A 17,208-nucleotide genomic window follows, 5' to 3' on the forward strand; every position below is an offset into this window, starting at 1 on the left:
CCTGCGGGCTTGCCCTTCGGGGCGCGCTGGAGGTGATTGGAGGGCCGCTGTTCGTGTGAGCCGGAGGTTCCTGGCTGAGAGAACTCCTGTGTGGCGGCAGCCTTGGATGGTGACGCTGCCCTTCATTATTGGGGTTCCTCGTGTGTTCAGCTTCCTCCCCCTTTGTTCTCCGGTCCGGCCATTTTGTTCTTTGCCGCCCGGACTCGGAGAACGGGACTGGCGACATTGGGGGGCCGGCGAATCCCCTTCTTCTGGTGGCCCCCCTTCCTGTCCGGGGTGTTCTTCTGCCTGTCGGTGGGACTTCATCTGCTTGACTGCCGCCCCGGCGGAGGTTGTTGGCCGCGCGGCCTGTTCGGGCTCTCAAGATGGCGACCATCCCCATTTGTTTGGGCCGGGCCCGGACGAGCACTGGGGGCCCGCCGCAAGGCCCGGGTGTCGGATACTGTGAAGGTTTTCCTGCACTTAAGGGGATCTTGAACATCCTGCTATCCTGGCGGCTCTCGGTGGCCGCACCACTCCTGGCTCTGGAGACGGTTCCTCACTGCGGGCCTCCCGGGCCCCCACGACCGGATGAGGCATTGATATCGCGGGGTGTGGCTGGTACTCTCCTGGCGGACTCGGCCCCGGCTGCCGCCCCGGAGGTGCGCAACCTGATGGCGCCTTCTCCTCCTGTGCTGCCTCCTCTGCCCTTGGCCCGGGAGCTGGATTTTGTTTTGCCGGACTTACATGATTCTCCTGGTCCCTCTCAATCACCACTGCCCGATGACGTCTCCTGTGCCGGCCCGGATGGGTCGGTTTTTATGGACATATCCTTGGAACTGTGCCTGCATCGTCTACTACATTCTGTGATTTTCCTGGATCTTCCGTGCTTTTCTTCCTGTGACTTTTTTGGACTGCCGTTGGACTCTCCTGCTGCCTGCCTTCTGTTCTTTCTGGCAGGGTCCTCGTTGGATCGGACCCTTACTGCTTTGGATAAAAAGGGTCAGGGCTGATGAAAACTGACTCTTATATGCGGTAGCTCATGAACGGTTTGGATGGTCTCTGTGTCCTGATATGCTTCTGTGTAACTGGTTAGTGCTCCTGGACTTTGGCCTGATACTCTTTGGCTTCCCGAGGACTTGGACCTTTAACCCGGGCGGGTGGATGGGTGCGTTTACTCCTGTCTTTGGCCCTCCCCCGTGTGTATGTTTGTATGTCTTTACTCCCTTCTTTCTTTCCCTTCCTCCCCCCCCCCTTTTTTTTGTCTTTTAATTCCAACTTTTCTTGCTCCACTAAATTTCGGGTTCCATTTAGGGCGACAGGCACGCTGCGGGGGGGGTTGGCCGTAGCCTTCTGCAGGGGTGCAGGGTGGGCTTAGGGGTGGGTGGGGGGGGTCTGTTTGTGTCGGGGGGTCTTTTTCCCCCCCTTATTTTCCCCTTTTTTGTTCTATGGCTCTTGTGTATTCACTTTTTCGGGACTCTGTCACCTCGAATCTCCCCCGGGGGTTTTCTGTCCTTCTTCCGGTGTGTGGCTGATTGTGGTTCGCTGCCTATTCTGGTATCGTGTTTCTGTTACATCGCATGCCGGTTTTATTGTCCTGTTTTTCCCCCTGGGGGTGCATGGTCTGGCGGGTGTTCCTTTTTGTTGTCTTTTTCTCCCTCTTTCCCTTCCTCCTTTATGGAGGTCCCCTTTTTCCGTTGGGGTGCGTATTGCATAGTCTTTGAGATGGGGCTTTTTGATTACGTCTTCTTTGTTCGGGTAGGGGCGGAGGTGAGTGAGCACGATTGACTGTTGCCACTGTCGCTATTTGATGGTCTGATTCTGTTTCTGTCCTTTGCTAGATTTGATTATATGGCTTCATTTTCTTACGTTGTGTTTATAAAATGGCGGCTTGCCGCGGTCCCTCCCTTGTATTCTCATATACGGCCCGTTATTCCTTTGGTCCCCTCCCCGTGCTAGAAAATTTACCTTTTTCATCCTGCTCTTGCTGAACGCTCGATGGGTTTTATTGCTTCACCAGTGCTCCTGATGTTATATCCTGTGCAGATCTTCTTTTTGTATGCTGGTTATTTGACCATTCTGTTCTGGCCAGCCCGTGGGGTTGTAGGCCAGTATTTGTGAGCTTTCATTGTTCAATAAAGGTTAAAAAAAAAAATAAAAAAAAAAAAAAAAAAAAAAACAATTGTAGAGTAGCATTGTTTGTTTTACTAAGGATTACAAACAGAGCTGTGGGCTTGTCTTTAGGCGTGCATGCTGTATGTGAACCGCTGCACAGTCTAGAAGAAATATATGTTCGAGGCATATGTGGCTGTAGATACACATGCTTTTCATACTCCTGCAATCTAGTGTTGGGTCTGGATGTGTAAGTTGTTTTTCTTCAAAGAAAGTCTTTTGAGTCATGAGGTAAGGTGACTTCTTCTCTTTGTAGTATTGCCCATAGGCAACAACTCCATTGTTAGATTGTTTTCTTTATGCCATAGGGCTCGAACGTGTATTACGGTGCTCTGGTTTGAGACCGTTTTCGGTATCCTTACGGAGCGTACTCCTCTCTACTCTCGTCGGTATTGGCACGTTTCGTTAGCAGCCTTCGGCCTCACCTGTTCGGGCTACCCTTTATCCTCATTTGACTCCATCAATGATACTCTGCTAACAACGGAATCCGTTTTGATTCTGTCCCCAGTACCTGTGGACCGACCTTCACTAGGTCTGCAATCTGTGCTTATCCCCCAAGCACAAAGAAGAAGATTGTGAGGCCTGTCGATCCTTTCGATCAAAAATGACCCTGTGGGACCGTCTGGCACGGCACAGAGAAATGAAATCGAACATTCACCTGATATCCTTGGACAGGAAGATGTCAAACAAGAAGAGAAAGATCTTGAGGCCTATGCAGCTGAAGAAGAGGGAACCTTTTTGGTTATAGAATTGGACACCGACTTGTAGATTGATTTGGAGTCACATGATTTTCCACCAGGCCAATGTGTCATGAGTAATCAAATCCCTCACCTGCCCACATTAAAACTCTCATTTCCCACAGAGCAACAGTCTTCGGGTCCACCACTGCCATCTGGCCATGGCTCTGCTTCAGCTGGCCTGTCCTTTGGGTCGGCACTGAAAGCACAGTTAAAATCATCTGGTTCTGCTTCGAGCTGAGATTCTTCCTTTTCGGCTCACACAGCTCAAGTTTCGAAAAGTAACATCGGTTTGGTTCCGAAACCTTTATCACCGTAACCAAAATTGGCTCCTGCTACACTCCCACAGCCTGTTTTGGAAACAATGCAGGAGAGGCTCGATCTGAAATAAAAACTAATCCACATCCAACTAGAGACTGGCACATTATTTCAAAGACTAAGTCAGTGACTTTTATTAAGTGGCAAACCTCTTTCCATGAAGCCATTGATTTGCCAATACCTATGTAGAAGAAGAAAAAGAACAAAGCTACCAGTTGTCTGCACCCTGTTCCTCCTCCTCCATCTCTCATACCAGCACCTGTACCTCACTCACCACAAAATCCCTTAAATATTACAGCTCAGGGATCTCCAAATACAGGCCCAGATACAGATGGGGGGATGATAACACTTATGACACACTACCAGACCTCTGGCAGGATTATGCCCCCTCCTCCCCCAGTGGATACAGATCCAGAGCTATATATACCCTGCCTAACCACCACCTCCTGATGATACTACATCATTTCAAGAACTTATTGTTGGGGCAGCAGCTTACCATGGGGTTACACTGCATAAAGAATCCATGGCAGAGGATTTTTTATTTGAGGCATTGTACACCACACAAAGGGTGTCTCAATCCCTTCCAATGCATAAAGCCATGATGCGCCATGCAGATGATATTTTTAAGGATCCAGCAAGGGCTAGCATTGTCACCCATACGGCAGACAAGAAATATGAGACTGCACCATCTGACCCAAATGTTATTAGAGACCAGCTTCCACCAGACTCCCTAGTTGTTTCAAATGCCTACAAAAGTGCTAACTCACAAACTACAGCCGATTCACCACCTCGTATTAAGGAATCAAAACGTATTGATGCATCAGGCAAACGGGTTGCTGCGCAATCCGTCAATCATTGGCGAATTGCAAACACACAGGGATTATTAGCCAGACATGACAGAGCACACTGGGATGAGATAGAGGAACTCCTCCAATATCACCGAGAGGACCATTAAAAGAAAATGGCAAGAACTGGTTCAAGAGAGAAACTTAATGTCCAACTCCTCCATTAGATGTGCACTGGACTCTGGAGATACCGCAGCCAGAGGCATCAATACAAGTGTCCTCCTACAGAGGCATGCCTGGCTGCGTGTCTCTAGATTTAAATCAGAAGTCCAGCAAACTTAACTCCATATCTAGTTTGACGTTTTTTTGGCCCACAAAGTTGATGAGGCCTTGGAGAAGATGGAAAAAGATACTGCGGTTGCCATATCTATGGGGGCACTTCAAACACCCACTCCTCAGGGCTCCTTTTGTCGCTCCTCTTATAGAGCAGGTTCCAAAGCAACATCTACAGATGCCTCTGCATCCTCTTACAGGTTGCAAACCAACACCTCTCCATCTAGAGGGTATTTCAGAGGCAACTATATGGGTAACAACTTCAAAGGTCAATCAGGGGAAAAGGCACACCAACTCATAATGCCCCATCTGGTAACAAGCAGTGACTTATCCTTCCCCCGATCATTCTACACCTGTCTGGGGTCGATTGCAGCAGTTTCTTCCACTTGGCAGTCCATAATATCAGACCAGTGTGTGTTGGACATTATCTAAAATAGTTATTGCCTGGAGCACATCAGCACTTCTCCCAATATTCCACCTCGCACCTACAGACTCTCTTGCAAACATTGACTACTGCTCAAACAGGAAGCGCAAGCTCTCTTACTCAAAGGAGCTATAGAGACAGTTTGTCTACAATATCAAGGGTCAGGGGTTTACTCCCTGTACTTCTATTTTCCCAAAAGGACGGCTCCCTACACCCATTTTTAGATATACGGCCTCTGAATTACTACATAGCATTTGAGCACTTCCATATGATCACACTTCTACAGGTGCTTCCACTTCTACAGCAGGGCGACTTCATGTCAGCATTATACTTAAAGGACGTATACGTTCACATTCCCATCCACCCAGCACATCACAAATACTTCCGGTTTGTGATAGCAAGAAAACATTACCAATTCAAAGTCCTTCCATTTGGAGTCACCACTGCACCAAGAGTGTTCACCAAATGCTTAGCAATGGTAGCAGCCCATTTATGCAGACAGAATATTAATGTCTTCCCGTATCTAGACGACTGCCTTATCAAAGCTCAAACACACCTTCTGTCGTCAACACACTCAGATTACCATAAACTTACTTCCTCAACTAGGCTTCATAATTAGGGCTCCCGGTTTTATGGTATTTAATTTTTTGCCATTTCCGTCTGTATTTATCCATATTTATTTTTTTCTAATTTTATCTGTATTTATCCATATTTATTTTGGGTTTTATGGGAAAATTAAGCTGAAATTAGTATATTTCCACATTTATTTAACCGATAAATTTGCACTCATGCTTGAACGTCTGTCAGGTTTCAGTGCTGTGAACATCCGCAGAAGATATATCTGAGCACTTATATGAAAATATGCAAATTCCAGTACCAACCATGGCATATGTACTTCTGTTAAAGCCTCTTTACTAAAATTCCTTTCTTTTTTAACCCCCTTATCTCTCAATCCACACATCTATTGGTCTGGCAGGCATGGCAGACAGTAAGTAGAATTACTCAAAAAGCAGTCCAATTTCCGTTTTTATCCACATTAAAAAATAAATGCAGACAAGAAAATTGATGTTTTCTGTCTGTATTTATCTATAAAAATCAGTAAAAACGGAAAATGGGAGCCTTATTCATAATCAATGTTCAAATGTCCCATATTCAACAGCTGCAACCATTTCTAGGGGCTATGCTTAACACTCAATTAGGTTTAGCCTATCAAAATATCGCAAACGTGTGCTAGGCATCCGGTTTCCATGCCTATTCTGCAATCTTGTGAATTTCTGATAGCTGTAAATATGCACCTGTGAAAGGAAATATACCTGTGAGTGCACTTTTGCGACTTTCATGAAAACTTTGGCCCCTAATTTATTTTCATGTTGGCAATTTTTTTGCCCATGCTTTTACACCGATTCTCCGTTGCCCTTTTTATAAAAAAAATATTAGCAGTACATCAAACACGTTACTTAATTGACACAGAGAAATATTGTTTGACGAATTTACCTTAACACTGCTTTTTAATCCTATGTTTGATTAAGCTTTGTAACAAATGTAACTTGTAACCTGTAATTCACTGATCCTCATGTAAAGCGCTCTGATACCTACGGGTCTAGCCAGCGCTATATAAAACTCAATAAATAAATAAATAAAATGCAGTCAGAGTAAAAAAAAAATCAAACACTGCTACCACATTTTGAAGCCAATCAATACTTGACAGTCAAAACTTTCACGCATCTCTTGGGAATGATGGCATCATGCATCGCCACAGTACCTCATGCAAGACTGCACATGTGTCCTCTACAAGAATGTTAATCACAACATTGGACTCACTCGCATAGTCGACTGGATGATCTAGTTTTGATAGACAGCCGCACTCATCACTCTGCAGTGTTAGAACACACAAAACTTGTTAAAAGGGCGGACGTTCATCAACCCTGTTCCACAGGTCGTATTAACAACAAACTCATCTCTCATAGAGGTGCTCACCTACAAGATCTAATAGTTCAGGGTCTCGGGACGCCAAACACCATAAATTCCATATCATCTACCCAGAGTTTCAAGCTGTTCACCTAGCGCCGAGAGCATTTCTACCTCACCTCATAGGCATGGTTGTCGGATGGACAATATGACAGCCATGTACTATGTACAAAAACAAGGGGGGAGGGGACACACTATCTACATTTGTCACGCCTCTCTCAGACTATTTGACGTTGGTCAGTTCATCACAACATCCATCTGTTAGCGGTACATCTTTTTGGTATAGACAATTTTGCCGACCTACTCGGCAGGATGCTGCAACAACTCCACGAGTGGGAACTCCACCCCCAAGTCCTACTCCCATACTTCCACAAGTGGGGGGTTCCACAAATAGACCTCTATTAAGCCGCAGAGAACACAAAATGCCCAACCTCACCTCCAGGTTCCTACACCCCCTATCTAAAGGTAAAGCACATTGGTTTAATTTGTCAGGTTATTTGCCGCCTCACACTCTTCTTCTGTTTCTGGTTCGGCAGATCAGGCAAACGGCTCTCCCTCTCATTAATAATAATAATAATAAAATCATTCTGTTGGTTCTCACATGGTTTCATCAACCACACTGCTCAAACTCTCAGTAGTTCCACACGAGAAGCTTCACCTCAGCCCGGATCTTTTCACTCAGAACAATGGAGATATCAGACAACAAACCCAAAGGAGCTAAACCTTACGATTTGGCTCCTGAAGTCATAGAATTCAGGTACCTAAATTTACCACCAGAATGTATGACCATCCTTAAGGAAGCACGTAAGCCTACCACTAGATCTTGTAATGCAACCAAATGGAAAAGATTTGTTTTTTACTGTCAAACCAAACTATTGATCCACTCAATGCATCTGTACAAAACATTATTTGTTACCTTTTGCATTTACAGCGGTTTGGCTTCGCTTACTCCTCCAAATGTTACATCTTGCGGCAGTGGCTCCCGATCCACAAAACAGACAACACTTATCATTGTTCAAAGTGCCAGTTATTAAGGCTTTCTTGGAACACCTTAAAAGAGTAATACTACCCAGAGTCCCACCTGCATTATATTTTAATATTGTTCTCACAAGACTTATGGGGCCACTCTTTGAACCATTACACAATTGCCCCTTCCAATTTCTATCATGGAAGGCTGCCTTTTTAATTACTATCACTTCACTAAGGTGTGTCCATGAACTCCAGGCACTAACTTTAGAAGAACCTTTTTTCCAACTACATAGGAATATGATGGTTCTTCGTACCAACCCAAAATTCCTTCCAAAGGTAGTGTCCTCTTTCCACATTAACCAATTGGTTGAACTATCTGTTTTCTTCCCTCAGCCAGATTATGTGGCAGAAAGAGCTCTGCATACACTAGATGTCAAAAGAGCATTAATGTATTATATTGATAGAACAAAAGACTTTCCAAAACAAAACAACTCTTTGTTGCTTTTGCACCCTGTCATAAAGGAAAGCCCATTTTAATTCAAGAATTTCTAGATGGATCATTAAATGTATTCTCACATGCTATACCAGAGCTAAACAAACTTTGGCTATACCCCCTAGAGCACACTCAACTAGCAAAATAGGTGCATCTGTGGCTTTTTTGGACAACATCCTCATAGCTTAGATTTGTGAAGCAGTTACATGGTTTACACAACACACTTCCACTAAGCACTATTGTGTGGATGTTCTAGCACGCCAAAATGCTAATGTAGAACAGGTGGTGCTATGTACACTTTTTCAAACAAGTGCAAGATCCACTGGTTAGCCCCACCGCATTTAGAGGACACTGCTATACAGTCTATGCAACGCGTGTGAATCTATAGCCAAACATGCCTTGAACGGATTAGGTTACTTACCCTGTAAGCATCTGTTTTTGGCATGTAGTGCTGTAGATTCACATGCAGCCACCCTCCTCCCCGGACACCTGTGGTTGTTGCAGTTCTTATCTATACTTTCATATGCATGGACATCTCTTTACTGATGCTTACTTATACTCCATTCTCACCCTACTGTGTGAAAACAGTCCAACAATGGAGTTGATGCCCATGCGCACTATCACCAAGAGGAGGAGTTACCTTACCTGGTGACTCGAAAGACTTTTGTCACAGAAAACAAACTTGCACACATCTGGACCCAACACTAGATGGCAAGAGTATGCAAAGCATGTGAAACTACTGCACCTCATGCCAAGAATAGAGGCTTACAGGGTAAGGAACATAACCCTTATATATCTATTGTAAGAAATCTTTGTTGGGGTGAACTACCAAACAAACAAAATAATCCTTTGATTAACTCTCTGATAGCTTGGCACAAAAGCAGCCAGGCTTAATTTTGAGGCAATGTGTAAAGTATTTATGCAGCACTCCAACAGTAATAAACATAAAACACAGCAGAAGAACATTTCCAAGCCAATTAAACAAAATTGAGTAAAATCTATTAAACAAGATGACACCAAAATGAAAATATCCAATCAGTAGAACAAGAGTTATGAATGTTTAAATTTACGGGTGAAAATAGCACCAAAAATAACAAAGTGCCACTCGCAGTTATCTGGTCACGTTGGACCAGTTTCAAGTCTCAAGTTCAGGCGGACTGCAATGGGGCGCAAGTCAGATACAAGGACCATGTTCCCCCCCAGGGAGGAATTTACCTTCTTTGGGTTCGTGCCCACACGAGGAACCTCAGTTGGAGCTTCGTGATGGCATGGTCGTTCCTGGAGCTTTGTGTTGATGTGAGACACGGGCAGTCGGAACATCATGTTGGCGGAAGGCGCAGTGATCGTTGCTGATGCAAGAAGCCCACTCATGATCATGAAGATCCCCAAAACTTCTGCATTTCCACCTGGAGTGCACTTTTTGCAGGAATGAAGCAGGAGCAATTCACTCTGATGCCAGCCAAAAATCCAGGGTAAAATGAGAAAAGTTGAAGCCCCAAAACCGATATAAACTTGCTCACAAGAGGTAAAAATACCACTTAAAATAGTCTAATGGACATTAAAGCATCAAAAGGACAATCTTGTTTTTAATTAATCATACCGCAGTCAAGCGCATCCGTGACCCAGTCGTCCTTAAATAAGGAGAATTTATCGGACTCATCGTGTGTCGTCGGTGAAAACTTCCCCAAATTGGCTCCTCTAGTCGGCCACGGGGAGTAAAAGAAATGTCTCCTTCCCTTCAGATTACCCAACGCAGCAATAAGGTGAGACCACCCCCGTGCTAAGAACACACTCGCCCCAGAAGTACGTCTGAAATTCCCCCAAAAACAAAAGTTTACCTCCAACCACAATAAAAAAACTGCACGGAGTCTTGGCAAGTCCTGATGAGAATTACTCACCATATTGGGCGCAGCCAGAATACTCTCAAAGGGAGCAGCTTTTCACAACTGCAGAGAATGTGAGGCAAAGATTCCTCTCCTTTTGCACAAAATCTGGATTGCCTATTGTCATCATCGGGATCTCGTCGGCCATATCAATAGGCTTGTAGGATCATCAGCTGTTTTTTCATATCCTTGCTGAGAGGTAGGATGAAAGGATGCCTTGATCATACAGCATTACTGTCCAACTTTCGTGTTCCTTTATCTTCAGGGCCTGCGCATACTGTCCCCTCGATATTAATTTTGCTTGTTTGGTTAGCAGCTGTGCTGCTATGGTTGCAAGAAGATCACATGACCAGACGCACTTGCCTCCAGTGCGGTGGTCAAATAACTGTTCCAGCTTGTCTGTGGTGTGGTTAGTTCTTCCCAAATTGTATGTTTTAATGTGTCATCTTCTGCTTGTTTGCATGTGAGGCAATAGGCTATAAACCTGGCCTTCAGTATCAGCTGCTGTGAGAACAGGCAGAACTCTGGCTGCATTTGGGCATGTAAGGTGCAGTCTGGTAGAGAGAAAATAAGTCTATAGCATGTGGATTGGGCCTTATCCAGCCAGTTTGACAGCTGTTCTCTAAAAATCATTACTCTGTAGGAGCTTACAGCCTATTACCTTTAGGAGTGGGGTGAGTTGGTACTGGGGAAGGGACAGTCAAGGAAAGTGAGATTGGGGTCTGTGTGGCTCTATGGGGTCCAAAAGCGCACCAGAGGGAGATGGCATCACTTTTTTGAAGGCCTATATCTTCTGTGGGTCAACAATTGCCCTGGAAACTGCCTCAAAATGGGCTCTGAGACAGATGGCGTCTGCAAAGTCAGGTCTTTGGAACCTCGACTGCATGACTTTTCCCATGCGCGAGAGTGGCCAGATGGAGAAGAGTTCCATTTGGCCCTCTTGAGCTTATGGTACAACTTAGTCTTACTTGCCCGAAGATTTGGAGTGCAGGCAGAACTTGGCACAGGCGTAGTTCTGTGACTTGGAGCAGGTCTACCGTTAAAAGTTTGTTCTACTCCACTTTTTGTGTTCTTCAGTGTAGAGTTTTGCCTACTACTCCATGATTGCCTTTGGGTGCATCAGGGTGCACTTGTTACATGATTTCGACCCATGATCAGAACCCTAGACACCACAGGCAAACGTCTTCTGGCAAGTGAACACTCTGCACACTCCGCCAGCTCAAATAAATCAAACCATTCATCCCAGCTGAAGATTTCAAGTCATTAGTCCAATCCCTAGTCCTCTCGAAAATTGACTACGTCATCGCTATCCTTTCCGGAACCCCCAAAGTCCACCTTGCCCCCCTCAAAACCATACTCAACCTGGCAGTCATACTTCTAGCGGACACTAGACGTTTCAACCACATCTCTCCTGCCCTTAAAGTCCTTAAATGGCTTCCTCTTGAAGGCAGATCTGCCTACAAAACTAACTGCATTACACACAAAGCCCTCCACCTTAAGTCCCTGATCTACCTCTCCAGCAAACTCAAAATAGAAGGCTGCTCCCATCAGTTGAGAAGCACCCACACACTCCTCCATGTCCCCCCTCTGCAAAAAAAGAAAGCCTCTCAATCTCGTTCCTTCTCAGGTAATGCTCCCAACATATGGAACACCTTCCCTATTGATTTACGCTGCAACCCCTCTTACTTCAGCTTCAAAAAAGACCTCAAACTCTACATGCTTAACAAATATTGAGGCCCTTAAATCTTCTCTCTTCTCACCTGCTTCTCCCTCTCCCTCCCACTCCTCCCCTTCTGACTTTTCTTCTCCCTCTCCTCTACCCTTCCCCCCTCCCTGACCCCTCCGCTCCACTCCTTCACCCCTCCGCGCACATCAAACCTGCTCCCTATATACACTAACCAAGTTGTTAATCCTCTTGATGCTGTAAATAATAGTGTATACGCACTATATCTTTTCCTTCAAGCAATTCCCTCCGTCGCTTATTTACCAACGCAAAATCTTATATTTACTATGTTCCCTATACTGATCTTATCTTAACACTGCACTTTATTACTGTATTTTTTACTTTACAATGTGCATTTCTTCTGATACTTTTCGACTGTATTATCTTCATATTTATGTAAAGCGCTCTGATACCCATTGGTGTAGCCAGCGCTATATAAAACCTTTCTAAATAAATAAAAATAAAGTGACAGACGTCTGCTTACTGTAGTCGCAGAATAGCTTAAAGCCTGTGGTCATGGGGAGAGACATTATCCTATTGCCCTATTGTATTTCCAGAAAATTCAGGGTCAGTAAAAACCGACAGAATTGCGAGTGGAACTCCAATTCTGCATCTAGCGATGTGAAAAGAAACTGCCGTCAGCATAGAGGCTAGCACTTCACTTCTACAGCCAGTGCAAAACTGCCGTCAGATAGCTTCATCTACCTGTGAACAGGTGCAATGGCTTGAAAGAAATTCAGATGGTGTCTGACACCCATGGGTAGTCCAAAGATGAGGAATCTGTGGTTAGACGTGTCCATCAGAGGCAACATTTTTAAAGGATTACTTTTATATTAAAAGAATCGGTGCCAAACTTTAAAGGAATTTGGCTATGTGTGGTGGGTCGTCGTCAGCAAAAAATGTCAGTTGATTGATGAAATATGATGAATTTGTAAATTGTTTTTTCAATCAGAGAAAGGCAATGACACCACTGGCTTCTCAGTGCACATTTCCTTTCCTAAATGATATTCCAGTGCATTTTTCTTTTACATTTTCGTTAGTAGCAGTTGCAAAGACAGCAGAAAATGCAATACCTGGATTATTATTCTTATATGACCATTGATATGGAAAGACTGCCACACATACGCACACTATGCTGGTTGGTGTACCATCTCACACCGAGGTTGTACTGGGGCTTTCTCCCAGCTTCACAAATCCTTCCGTGGCCGGTCTCCGGTGACCTCCCATCCCACTTGTCACACATATGCCTGAATGCTGCACTGCCTCAGCCAGCTTCAAGCTCACTCCTCTTCTCACTTCCGGGGCCATATCATGAGCATCTTCAGAACCTGTGTTCAGGCACAGGAAGGAACCATGCGCTTGTTTTGCCGAAATTGTTGGTCTAAAACTCGATCACTAACTTGCATTTTTTTCTGGGTTAATGTACAAGTCGCGCACAGCTCGGAAACAGAGCAGTGGCTGCCTCTCTGTTTCCGAGCTGTGTTATCTGGACTTCATGCACTTACTCGTAGATTCTCATAGTTCATTAATGAGCTCTAAACAGCACAACAATGGCAAAGACAGGCACACGGCCCTTTCTGCTTCTGCGCATGGGCGCTGATGGCCCCAAACTGCTTTTAAGGGCTGCTGGGTTCACTATTGCTTCCTCCCTTATAAATCATATTTCCTGTTCCAGGTTTATTTTTCTTTACTTATTCGTTTACTTGATTAGAGGACAGTACACAAATCTTACATGCAGGCCCGGACTGGCCATAGCGGGCACCGGGCAATCCCCCGGTGCGCCGCATGGGTGGGGGCCGGTTTTGGGCCCCTGGGGGCAGTTTTTGTTACAGTGTCGTTTTTTCCAGCATAGCTGCAAAAGCGTCCCTGTAACAAAATCGGCAGAAAACCGGCCCTGGCAAAGAGCTCGGCGGCACCCCCAAACCCCCCCGCGGGGGAGAACGAGCACTTTACCAGGGCCGGTTTTGGTTCCCAGTCAGGGGGACTGGCCAGAGAGGGCACCGGGCAATCCCCCGGTGTGCCGCATGAGTGGGGGCCGGTTTTGGGTCCCTGGGGGCCGTTTTTGTTACAGGACCGTTTTTGCAGCATAGCTGCAAAATCGGCCCTGTACCAAAATCGGCCGAAAACCGGCCCCGGCAAAGAGCTCGACGGCACCTCCTACCCCCGAGTGGGGAGAGGGGGGCCGGCCGAGCACTTTGCCAGGCCGGATGTAGTTCCCAGTCCGGCCCTGTTCCCTACTTACATGTGTTAATTTTCCTGCATTTATGTTATTTTTTATTTTGAAGCCACCTGTTCAGTGGAACAGGGATTTTACTTTTCTACACCACAGGGCCATTTAAAATAGACATTTTGCAATGCTAAGCATCGCAGCAGAGTCTACTCTATAAAAGTATTGCCCCTACCCTGATTACTACACCAGTTTGGCATTTGAACCCCAGAGTAAGTTACAATACGCTTCCGAAGAAAAACCAAGTGCAAGAGCACTAGTTTCTTCAACCACTTATACAAAATCTCCCATCACTGAAGCAAGACTTTAAAAAAAAAACAAGCAAGACCTATGGGCTTTGTCAGTATTTGTTTTCTGTATTGGATTTGTTTTAATTTAAAGACAGTGTAATATATCAACGTTTAGAACTTGTTTTGTGGAAAAAAAAGTAAGTTTTCAAAATGTAAATCTTGAATAGATGCTATTCGAACTACGAAGATAATGGCAAAGAGTCAGTCCTGACATTATAGACTTAGGGCCAAATTTACTAACATTTGACGCAATGCACCACAACAAGACAACGGGCATTGTTTGAAAAGAAGACGTTAGAAATGTCTCATATTTACAAATTACGGCACATTTCTGCAGCCTCCTTGTGCTGGCCCACTGTGTGCTGCCTAGTGGCACTGCAGGCACTTTTGCATCATGGTTCAAGGGTGCCTGCATTACAGGCAGGAGTACCTTCCTGCGCAAAATACAATCCTTAAAAGCCTTTCCCTTTTTCTATGTGTGATGTGGAAAGCATCACACCTAGAAAAATGAAGTAACAAGGAGAAATACAGATACTTCTCGTTATGTTTGGGTCTGAGCGGCATACCATTTTGATGCATTCCAGGTTTACAACTCTTTGTAAATGCACCAAATCCATGGATGGATGCGTGGGAACGCCCATACTTCACCCATGCAACGCCTCCTTGCCGCAAGGTAACGTAAGGAAAGACAGCGATATACGGTGCCTTATGTTGCTTTGAATTTACTCAACCACACAGGCAAGGTGGCTTAGTAAATCCCACTATAGGACTTGCATCGCTTTCTGACATTGTGCGTCACACAAGGGCAACACAGGCCCTTAGTAAATTTGGCCCTCAGTCTCCAGATTTTCTTGGAGCCCTATATTCTAGAAGATCAGCTGCAGATTGAGAAATGGGATGCATTTAGTCCTGCTGCCCCCTGTACATAGGGGCCTTGGACATGGGTCATTAAACAGACCATGTGAACTTTCTGTGGCTCTCTGTTGTCTCAGGTTCATTCTTTTCTCTGTTCTCTTTGTACCATCCCCAGGTGCTGATGGAACTGCTGCTGATAGAACTGTGCCCGGAGCTGCGAGGTCACTTAGACCAGTTTAAGACTGGCCCGGTTTTAGAACGCACAACATGACCCACTACCTATATGTCTATGTGTACAACTAGACATGGAACCTTATTTCCTCTTTTCCATAGAGGGCTGATTGAAGACTACTGATTTGTAATTTTTTGGTACATTTTCCTTCGTTTTATGTGAAGTATTCAAACTTGAAAAGACTCGCTGTCGTACCTGCGTGTAGAGATGAAGAAACTATGCTGCATTCTTAGTAGTTTATTTTTAAATGTTATTTGAACACACTTTTTTGTTCATAACGTTGGTTGAATTTCAGATGTTAATATGAGTTGTCAAGAGTGTAGAAACTATTTTAAACGTCTATGAAATCCGAGGTTTTTGTTGGACATTGATAAAACATATGAATGTTGTACAGTTATTTTCCTCACAGGGGACCCCAAACATTCCTTTCTCCGTATCTGTGTATTATTGAAGGACAATGGTGTGCAATATTTTCTGTCATTTTTTTGTGATAATTTTTACTGGTGATTGATTTTATTTTGACCAAAGATCTCCCCATAGTCTGAAGAGCATTTGTAAGCAATAAATAACAAACAAAAATGGATTGCATTACTTGATAATGAGGGTATATTTCTAATCTTTCTTGGTGCCTCTGTGACACCTCCATTATAGATGCATATGAAACCGATGTACTCAATGTACACAGTAGAGTGTGCTTAGCTCACACATATATGGGTACGCGCCCATTCAAAAGAATCAGTGATTGTAAATAGCAGCCCGTGGATGAATTTGAATCGCAGAATTCTTAATTGCACTCTTCTCAGGGCATAGCACCACTTTGTATAACAGCCTGTCTTGTGAATGACTCCTGCTCCACCCTGAATTTTATATTAAAGAGTAAAAAAAAAGACATTGTTTTGCTTCTTTGTTTTTAATCTATTTTCTCCTACGACGAAGTGCTGCTGGTTAGGATTGCATTGTTGACTATTTGACGATTTACTAGTCTGGATTCAACAATGGCGTTTGCTTAGCCCCAGTGAATTGTAAGTATTTCAGAAGTGATATTAGTGGTTGGATATTACAATTTAAAAAATGTTGGATTCCTATTTGTACTTGCTTCTGGGGGAGGGAGAGACAATTCGACAGGTTGTTCTTCATCAGGTATAGTGCAAGTCTGAAAATATTATTTAACATTATTGCAGCATAACGATTTTTGTCATTGAAAGTCAACAGTCCTTTTAAAGTTTTGCAATTTTAATGTATTTTGGTACAGTAGCAGTGGCTGGACTCTCCATGTCTGTCTCTCAACGCCATCACATTGCCCATGGAAGATTTGGTCACATCTTCCAACTGCATCTATTATGTTGCCTGACTTCCTCTGTAGTTGCACTGGAAAAACGGTGACTGTCCAGTCTTTGTTAGTTCCAACCGACATATTTTCTGAACTGCTATAAGACATAAATTGCTCGGTGATTTTATTCACTGCCTCAAGTTTGAACGTTAAGTTTACTGAACCACCTGGGGCTGAAGGCTTTCTGCAGTAATCTCAACAGCTTCTGGACTATGGGAAAGATCCTTCTAAGAAGGCACAGTGATCCCTCTAAAATTAATTTGTCAGGGTTCTCTCTCGAGGTGGTTACAACTAATACACACAAAACCAATCAATATCTGCATCTGACACGGAAATTCAACATACATTACATGTTCCTTTTTTATTTCCAGAAAATTATAAATTCCTTGGGATATGATCAGAAGTCCACAGTTACAGCCTGTGGTACTCTGGTCTTGTTTTACTCACTCTCAAAATGCCCAGCATTTGCAAAGCAATGAGGTCAGGCTTT

General features: G+C 44.3%; 1 protein-coding gene across 2 annotated transcripts in view; it reads left to right on the forward strand.

Moving 5' to 3' along the window:
• SNX25 (sorting nexin 25) overlaps positions 1–16,279 on the forward strand; it is a 1,269,225-nt gene extending 1,252,946 nt beyond the window's left edge. Inside the window, exon 19 of one of the 2 annotated variants that reach the window (XM_078678040.1) lies at positions 15,332–16,279. In XM_078678040.1, the coding sequence (XP_078534166.1) occupies positions 15,332–15,427 (96 nt within the window). In that variant the 3' untranslated portion in view covers positions 15,428–16,279. The remainder of the gene's footprint in view (positions 1–15,331) is intronic. The other variant, XM_078678039.1, reaches the window with a different exon arrangement.
• The last annotated feature ends 929 nt before the right edge of the window (positions 16,280–17,208 follow it).

The sequence above is a fragment of the Lissotriton helveticus genome, chromosome 2_2 (genome assembly GCF_964261635.1).
Source record: "Lissotriton helveticus chromosome 2_2, aLisHel1.1, whole genome shotgun sequence".
NCBI classification, from domain to species: Eukaryota; Metazoa; Chordata; class Amphibia; order Caudata; family Salamandridae; genus Lissotriton; species Lissotriton helveticus.